Source organism: Mastacembelus armatus, chromosome 8, assembly GCF_900324485.2.
Source record: "Mastacembelus armatus chromosome 8, fMasArm1.2, whole genome shotgun sequence".
Classification (NCBI taxonomy): domain Eukaryota; kingdom Metazoa; phylum Chordata; class Actinopteri; order Synbranchiformes; family Mastacembelidae; genus Mastacembelus; species Mastacembelus armatus.
Window position 1 is genome coordinate 9,275,606 of NC_046640.1, and position 9,518 is coordinate 9,285,123.

The 9,518-nt window shown below is 40.1% G+C and overlaps 1 protein-coding gene across 1 annotated transcript; it reads right to left on the bottom strand.

Annotated features, from left to right (window-relative positions):
* Positions 1 to 266: 266 nt before the first annotated feature.
* Positions 267 to 9,400, bottom strand: hsd3b7 (hydroxy-delta-5-steroid dehydrogenase, 3 beta- and steroid delta-isomerase). The gene is made up of 6 exons (XM_026325836.1): positions 9,192 to 9,400; positions 7,636 to 7,791; positions 5,414 to 5,522; positions 3,112 to 3,211; positions 2,369 to 2,531; positions 267 to 1,264 (listed from the first exon to the last, which is right to left on the bottom strand). The coding sequence occupies exons 1-6, from the start codon at positions 9,349 to 9,351 to the stop codon at positions 852 to 854; spliced, it is 1,101 nt and encodes a 366-aa protein (XP_026181621.1). The 5' UTR covers positions 9,352 to 9,400; the 3' UTR covers positions 267 to 851.
* Between the last annotated feature and the right edge of the window lie 118 nt (positions 9,401 to 9,518).

Genomic DNA, 9,518 nt, shown 5'->3' on the forward strand with positions numbered 1-9,518 from the left:
TACATAGGCCTGATCAAGCCTTTGGACTGTGGGTAAACAAAGCCCAGTGTCTCCATGGAAATCCAGATGCAGGGAACTCCCTTTTACCACGTGAAAAAGAGGACACGTGCACATCGAAACAAAATTTGGAATTTGAGATTACATCAGTCAGTCAGCAAGCTATGTATCGCTATAAGACATGAAAGAGTACCAACTATGGAAAGAAAAACATGAATCTTCTCCCTACAATGTGAATCAATTGAAAAATCAGAACATGCAAAGTCATGTAGAATATATTAATATTTATTGAAGAAAGTTAAACATATATATTGTAAAAACTACAAATATCATTCTAAACACATTCATAATTTTAGTTACATTAAAAAGAACATCAATATCATAACATTTTAAAAATGCAGATGTAAAGTACAACAACACCTAGGCATAGAGCTGTGTTTCTAGGAGCTATATATAAATATGTAGTAAAGATTCTGTTTACATTTGAGATAATTGACTTAATTAAAAAATATGATTATGTACTATTTAAGTTTATTATGTCTTTATAACTGTAAATGTGCAACTAACATAACAAACATATGTGGTGACAACTAATTCCCATCATGTATCTGACCTTCACATTCTTTTTTTTGTTTGCTTTTTTTTTTTTTAAACAGCACTTTGCCACATGACTTTTTCCATTCTCCAGTCTGTATTTCCATGTTGTTGGGCGTGTGTGCTGTATTTATGTTTTTGCTCTCTTTGAACAGCAAACTTGCTGAACTACAGAACTGAAGCATTTTTTATGCAATACACTAGAGTCCTGTGTATTTACACAGCAGCTTCTGGTATGTGTTCCAGGAGGGGAGGTCATGTTAAGAGTCTTTGGGATTGTCCTCAAGGAACGTTTCTACCCAGCGCTGTGTGCGAACCTGACATTCATCCCAACTGTACAGGGGACGGTACTGGAAGTAACGCAGAGCTTTGTCTGTTTTCACCGTGAAGGAGGTACAAGCTACGGCCAAGGTGTAACGGTTCAGTAGGGGTGTGTAGTTATATATAGGGCTCAGTAGCCAGCGGAGCAGGTCATTAATCATGGCTAAGAACCAGATCACCGATAAGGGCATGCACACCCTCCGAAAGTTATACACAGAGAGGAAGAGCATGTTGAAATCCTCATAGCTCTTGTAAGGCGAGTCGTCGTAGCAGAAGAAAGCCTCACCTCCTACCGTCTGTGGGCGCTCTCTGAGCGCTCGAGCTGCAAGTACATGCATCCACGCCACGTTGCCTAACAACACAAACAAATGGATGGAAACCAGATTAAATAATAATAATAATAATAATAATAATACTAAAATTCATTTATAGAGCACTTTTCTAAACAAATGTTACATAAAATTTACAAGAAAATTTACAAAAAAATTCTCAAAACATTTTGGAGAAAGAAGCCTGTTAATACCACAACTGTTTTAAAATCACTACTAATATACATCGCTCAGAAAGAGATGCAAGATATTAGGTCAAGAATCTTTACATCAAAAGTCTGCTCTATCACAACACTTTACCATACACTCACATCATTTCTTACGTCAGCTGAGTACATGCCGCAACTACAAAGGCTCTATGGCGTCTAATTCAGGAAAAGGGAAGTTGCAACTCAGTATTTAGTAACCATTACTCCTTTCAACATGAGGTCTGGCAGCTCTCCTGTACAATTAAACGTTTCTGTGGTTCCACTTCTGTAATATCAGTGTAGAAGCGCTGCTTTAAATATGATCCACTGGTGCATGTAGCGGTGGCTCATCGAGACATTTTTACATGGGGTGGCAAAAGGTTTTCGCAGGGTGGCATAAGACGGTGGCACATGTGGGAGTTCTTATACAAAATAAAAACACAAGTCTGATTACTCGTTTCAACATGCAGCAAGCAACAGCTGATGTAATGACGAATGATAATACAAAGTAATAAGTCAGAACGTGCTGGCTCATACTGTTCTCAGGGGGGTGTTATCACAGCCGAGGAAACCTGGATTGGCCTTTTCTTAATGCTGATCAGCATGCTGCAACAACATAGTGTGCCAACTGTCTGCCATTTGAAACTAGCAGGTGTCAGCTGAAGATCGCATCACACTTTTTTTTTTTTTAGGTCTGAACCGACTGTAAGATCTATCAGATGCAAAGAAAACCTGACTTCCTGTGAAATGCAGAGGAAGCAGCAGTTCTGTTTCTGCATTTAGCCCTTGTCTGAACATAAGCTGGTAACGATTGGTTCTCAATTGCAATTTGATTTACTCAGGGTTATAAAGTAAATAGCTAGTGGTTCTTCAGGCTACAGGAAACACTGTATTTACTGCTTTTGTGCCACATAACCACAACTTTAATTTGAGACTCACCAGCATAGACCCGCCCATGTTCAGTGGAGTCTGGGACCCCCCCAATAACCAGGCCTCCTCTTTGAACAGCCAGTTTGTAGAAGTCCTTCATAAGCTCATGTCCCTCACCGTAGATCCCTGTCGGCCTCAGAGAGCAGGTGTATAAACACCCTCCACCCTTTACCTGCACAGGAGGCAAAACCAGCACTCAGTGTTAAAATTTAGAGAAGAGTTTAGAAAATGTAACTTTCTTAAACACAAAGGGGTGAAAGGGTAGATTCTTGTGGGTTTTGATTGCAAAATGAAATACTGCAAGAAATTCCCTCCTAGTGTTTTTTTTTCCAGGCTGGAATTCAAGTGAACACAGAGTAGAAAAACAAACATCTACTGCTTTCTGAGTGTGCTCCCTGGTCTAACAGGTTACGATGACAATATATAAAATGTGATATTCAGCGTTATATATCATATAGCGAGTAATAGTATTAATATACATATCCGAATGGAAACACATATATATATATATTTTTATATTTATTTAAGCTCTATAGCACCATTAGAGTTTTACGATTTGAATTCCAACACTGTTTTAATTTTCTCAGAATGTCTCTATATGTACTTTATAGTTAAAATGTGATTTTAATAAATGTGCATCACAGTGGTCAGAAAATTCTCTGCAATCTTAAGAATGTAAACAATAAAAATGTAGGCACCAGGAAACGACAAACCAGCTATCTGTGAAGTGAATGCTGTGAAGTGCAAGGTACCTTGGTGCCATTAGCTGCAAGTACAATTTTCTCTGCCTCTGCCTTGCTCCTGGGATAGGCCATAGTGTGCTTGACCTTGTAGGGTGTTTCTTCGCTGCCCCTATTTAAAAACAAGCCTAGCAGTTAGAGAAGGAATTTAGGAAACAACACATGGGAATTTTCTGATGCTGACATATGTGAGAGGAATGTTGTTAAACATGGTCAAATGTAGACCTGCAGGCATACACACACATATAGAGCCAAAGTAAGTTATTCTGACAAAAGCAGACAATAATAGATTCATATACTACAGTAAGACTTAATATGGTGGTGTGATAGAGATGTCGGATACAGCTGTATGTATGTGCAAACACACGCAAACACACACACACACACATTCTTGCTCACGGCGCAAAGATGCTGGAAGTGTTTCTAATTTTCTGCACATGTTCCCCTTGTTGTACAGGGTATTGGATGGTTTTCATGTAATGTAATAACCACTGTGGTCTATATTCTTCATTAACCATACTGCTAACGAAGCTTTCAAAAACATGAAACCATTTAAAACAGGTAAACTATCCCAAAAAATAAACCTAAAGCTGTTGTTATGTCAAACTAAAGTACATGTTATATGAATTTGCAAACACACAATAGCTGCACTGAAGCAGGAAAACAACTCAAGAGGAAAGTATTCACTTAGAGGATGGATCTGTTTAAAATAGTCATTTGTTCTTAGACCAGGGCCCATTTCCAACACATGTCATTTAGGTTTGTGGCTGTGTTGTTATATAATACTATATTATTGACAAGCAGATTAACAAACTGTAGGATAAATAGGAGCAAAATGATTTTACGTAACTTGCATGTGAGGTTGATGAAGTAAATGGGCAAGAAAACCACTAAATTTACTGGTAGAGAGACTGTGGGCTAAAAACCGGTTCTGAGAAAGAACACACTGTGTGTGTCACAACACTCCCAGTAACCAAAACTACACAGAAAGAATGACTCGTGTGGCTCTGAGTCATTCTACGAGGGGTACACATGATTTGTCGTTTAGTTTTGATTTTGCTTCTGATGTGGTTTCTGTGCAACCTTGTGCCAAAATATGATGCAGACATCCCTCGAGACAGAGTTCTACCAGAGGTCAGTGGGAGATGGCAGATTTCACAGGTAGGAACCAGGTAAACAAGAGGATTTAGTGCTAAAATGCACCTTCATCAGAGGTTTAAATCTGCAGCTCCTCAGCTGCACCTTTTATGAATTGCATGTTTGTGCTTTTCTTAATCCACATTAATTATTAACTTTTTTTTTTTTTTGTTTAATAAGCAACAGTTTGTATTAACATGACAACTGGTAAATCCTGTGTTTGAAAATAAAGTAGGCAGGCATGTTGGTAGCTGTATGGCTGCAGATGCTTTACATACCATATATATGACACACCTGACATTTGCAAAGCTTCAAAGAGAATATATCACATGTACGTTGCAGGAAGGAAAAAAGAGTGAGCCTGCATGGGAACAGCGTTGTTTTCATTATAGTCTTTGATTATATTGCTAGGACACTGAATACCCTCTGTGTTTTTATCTTCTCTTCACAGGTCTCATGTTTTCCATGATGGTGGAATCAAAAGAATAAAAGATGCAAGATTGTTAACACAGAATCATAACAGACAGGAATTCAAATGTCGCGTCTCTATAGTATCTCTGTCCTCTGTTGAGTAGGCTGCATCTTAGCGAAGCTCTGTTTCACTCCAGTGAAGTGAAACGTTTCATTACACTGTGTCCAAGCTTTAATTATGTGGCTGATGAGATCTGAAGCTTCAAATGTCACTGTCATCTTTGAATTGGGGCTTCAGAGGTTTTTGCAGATAAACTGTGAATGAAGTAATAAGGGAACAGAATCCCTGAGAAATATGGCAGTGTACTACAAATAACCAATAACCAGGTCTATGACGACATTTCCACCTGGTCTGAAGCTAAAATGTTACGTTTTGATTATTACATTAGTAAGTTAATGATTTCTTCCTAGCATCTGCTGCTTCAGGACCTCAAACACAGGTATGTGTATACAGGTATACATTGTTATTGGGACTGTTAGATATTCTTGCTGAGACTAAATATTAATGTTAGCACCCAGTGTGACTGATGCTTTTTAACTTCCGTATCCCAGAGGCACAATGCGCTTCACAGTAGTGGATAAAGCTTATGCCTGTCTCCCTCAGGATGACACTCGCACACCGGGCCACTTCATCAGTGGAATAAAGCATAAAACTCAGCAGGGTACAGAAAAAGTAAACCCACAATGCTATTTTTCTGAGGTTCACCTGATAAACGGGTCTCCATTGACGTTAGGGCCAACCACCTCCATGCTGCTGGTGTAGATCAGGCTCTGAATGCTGCACTCCACACAGGCATTGATCACATTCTTCGTCCCTGAGAAGAAAAGAAATGTTTAGTAAGAGGCGGAGGATGCTGGGGTTTCACTGAATTGGTTAACGCACACACACATATCTCCATTCTCCACAGACAAATAACTGCCTGTACCTCTACCACTGAAATAAGATAGGCAAATCTGAAAGGCCCATTTGAAACTGTAACACATTGAAGAGGAAGTCTTGATACTATATCTGGTCACATAAGGAGAAAATTAACAGGAAATTCATTAGAAACATTAAATCCACGTGTCCAGATTAGCTGACAGGAACAAAACAGCTTTAAATGCTCCACTAGCACCTGGTCTTTATTAATGGACCTGCAGTGGAAAGAAATCTGATCTTTGCAAAATGAGGAAAAAAATACATACATACGAAAAAATACATCAAACTATCTATTTAAAATGTTTACAGGTGCAATTGTTTTTGATTTGATCAGTGGCAGAGGAGCAGGCGATATGCTCTGTAGACTGTACCGCTGCATCTAGTCCAATTTGGCAGGCAATGAAAGAAATTCTGATGACAGTGGCTTGGGACATTTTTCACTAAAGATCAATCGTCCATTATACTTGGCGTCTGAGATATTTTTTGATCATGCGGCAACACTGAGATACCTTCCTTATTCTGCTGTACAAGCTACAAGGAAATTCATTAATGGGACTGAAAATTTCACAGCAATGTTAAATCATTTTGCTAAACAAACAAGAGGCTCCGCACATACAAGTGGCTGTAATGAGGCTGTGCTTTGAGATAAATACAGTGACAACACCATAAGTGAAAAGTTAAAGTTGAAAAACTGGCACTAGAGAAAAAGTCAGGGGATCATTATCATCACTGTGATAAATAAACAGCTGTACAGTTTCGTGACAATCCATTGTTTAGATAGCAAGACCCAAAAAAAAAAAAAAAAAAAAAGGAAAAGAAAGGAAAGCATAAATTATCCGATAAACTGGAGCGCTGCTATAAATAAAAGGCACCTGGAAAATCAAATGGCTCCTGTAAGCACTTCAGTGGATGTTTATATGTGAGGCTGCCCATTGGTTCACTGGAATGGGAAACCTCTGGTATGTTCTCCAGAGAAGTCAGAGTTTGTCTCCAGCACAGTAAACTCTTACATCCAACTCCAGTGTGACATTTCTTCCGAGTGAGCCGAAATGAAATTTGTACTGAGCCTGTCAACAACAACGAGAATTCTGTCTTTTGTGTCTGAAGATGAGGGAGTGTGTAATTTGAAGCACAAGTGATTAAAAGATTAAAAGCCTTTGAGGAAAATAATCTAAAATTCTTTTCAAGTGTTAAGTGGTGTAAGCTGACCCTCAATCTTCATGTGAGAATCAAAGCAGGTTTCTGTCAGGGCACTTCACAAAACCTGGATGAACTTTGAGGTTTGATACCATTATCTGAACAAAGACAGCACAGCATCACTTGGGAATTTATTCTGCATTTGCCACAGGATTCATGTGAATCAGGTAATCGGTCTGATGCATCTGAAAGAGGTCTGTTGTGCCCTTTTCTGAAAAGTTCTCAGATGACAAAAGCATCTTCTGTCTAGTTGCTGAATCACTCCAGACAATCCAGGCCAGACGTCAACAAATGCATCATCCACAAACCAGAAAGACAAAGCCAGGCAGAGACAACGTTAATTATTCACTCTTCAGTTTGGATTTGGTTTAGACTCACGCTGGTTATTTTCCAATGCATTTGACATTATGCTGTGGAGAGAATTTCATCAGTCCCATGTATCTCACTGCCAAAAAGATTTTGAATTCCTGAAATCATTTCAGGAATTCATTCAAATAAACTCCGGTATTTCCTGAACGAATGTTTAAAAGATACGCCTGAAAGTGTGTCAGTGAAAATACCAAACCCAACAATGAACTGATCCAAACTAAGTGCATCTAAAGCCTAAAAACATTTATTCCTGTGAGTATTAAGATAAATATCTCTGCCACGCCAGAAATGGGCTGTGCCCGTATTCAGTAAAATGACATAAATCTGTCAGTCTAACATCCTTTTAACCACCGTTTTCAAAGTTACATGTCCTGGAAAAACACCCACAGAAGGATTAGGCGTGGATTTCCTCTGCTCCATTCATCACTTCCCTGAGGTCTCACCTGTCACGTTGACCGAGTGGATCAGGGTCTCCGGGATTCTGTGCCATACGTCCACCAGGCTGGCCATGTGGATGACAACATCTGCCCCCCGGGAAGCCTCCAACACGCTGCCATAGTCTGTGATGTCGCCCTGAATGACCACCACCTTCGTCCGCTCTGAGAGAGAGAGAGACAGGAAGACAAAAAAAAAAATTAAAACCACACGGCACAGTACGTGATCCAACATCAGGGCTCTTTTCACAACAACTGCAAACATTTCCACTGCTAGAGGGCTGTGGATAATTTACCCACATTGTTTGTCAAACGATTACAAAACGTCCCTGGTTCATCCAGCAGATCCAGGCTTTGCTTCAACCACAGCTCTAATTTGCAGATTAGCTCAACCGTCTGTGCAGGCTCTCCTTTCATGATACACTGTGTTAATACCTGTAGTATAGTAAAGTATCACCCACCTGTTTCTGTGGTTGGAAAAGCCCCATGTTGGATTTCATGATAATTTTCATTCAACAGTGTTTGAGTGTCATTATCATATACGAAAGTCTGACACCTGTGGTTTATCTTTGCTCTCGTGTACCGTCCTTGAAATGCACATAGATAAGGGCAGCCGCTCAAGAGTCCGTAGCTGACGCTGAACACAACTGAACTTTAAACATGGAGTCAGACACACCTTACTTACACACCTTACTTACTTGTCCTCTTACTGTCCAAATTCAGATTAAATTATACTAACTAGATTATCCAGCACCTAAACACACACATTAAAGTCAACATCTCATTGTCCTCAGGCTGTAATTCATGCAGTGAGTGTTGCTGGTCTCCCAGGGGCCCACACTGCAGGCATCAGTCCTGTTTAACAGCGAATAACAAAAGCTGAACAAAGCATTTTCCCCCTGACGTGTGTGTTTTACCCCCTTTAGGAAGTAAACGAATAACGTGACATTATTCCCCTCAGGGTCGATTTACTGGCTCCATGGAAAAGGCACAGTGGGTGTGACAGCAATGACAGTAAAAAACACGTTACAACATCTTTATCCTGACATCTGAAGTGATGGGGAGTTGTCCGGGATTCAAGGCCAAGCTGTCAACACAACAGGTTGAGCTAATGACCATGGATCATGGGGGAGAAATCAATGCTGAGCCAAAGTTTCTGTTTAGTCCACAGAGTTCAGCTGTTTAGTAAAAAAAAAAAAAACCCAACTTAAAGATTCAAAGTATGTGTAACCAAGTCCTGGAAATGAGCCCTGAAAACACACAGTCTAGTGCTTCTCTGCCATTTGATTGTCAGGATTGACTCAAAATGTACATTTTCTTTTCCTTTTAAGGCAGAAATATAAAATTCAAAGAAGATCTCCAGAGACGTTCACATGTTGAACTGTGATATATAAAAACAGAAACGCCTGGTGGCTTAGCTTTAAAATAAAACACACCTGCGACCCAACACATATGAGATAAGACTTTTAAAGCAGCACGAAATTTCAAAAATCCAGAGTCATATTGAAAAAAAACCACGCAGATAACAGAGATGACTATCACATTGAAACAGCTGCGCGTCTTACCGGTGCTCAGAGTAGTTAAACTTTGGTCTGTGTGTTTGTCAAACACTCGGATCTCCACCAGTTTCTCCTCTTTCTCCAGCAAAGTGTTGATCAGGTGCTTGCCCAGGAAACCGGACCCTCCGGTGATCAGATACACGAGACTGCGGTGCCTTTCTGACATGCTGCTGCAGTCACAGCTGAGACCTGACGCACTGTGCCAAACGCGTCTGAGCTCTCCAGACCAAAACCCCCACCGCTCCTCTTCCTCCTCCCTCTCCTCCCCCCCCCCCCGCCCGCGGTCAAACCAATGACAGTATATATGGGTCAACCTGCCACACACACAATTTG

Coding starts and splice junctions, on each gene's coding strand:
- hsd3b7 (XM_026325836.1), bottom strand. CDS start 9,351: ATGTCAGAAAGGCACCGCAGTCTCGTGTATCTGATCACCGGAGGGTCC. Junction 5,523..7,635: donor CCACTCGGTCAACGTGACAG/GTGAGACCTCAG, acceptor TTTTCTTCTCAG/GGACGAAGAATGTGATCAAT. Junction 3,212..5,413: donor AATGGAGACCCGTTTATCAG/GTGAACCTCAGA, acceptor GTTTTTAAATAG/GGGCAGCGAAGAAACACCCT.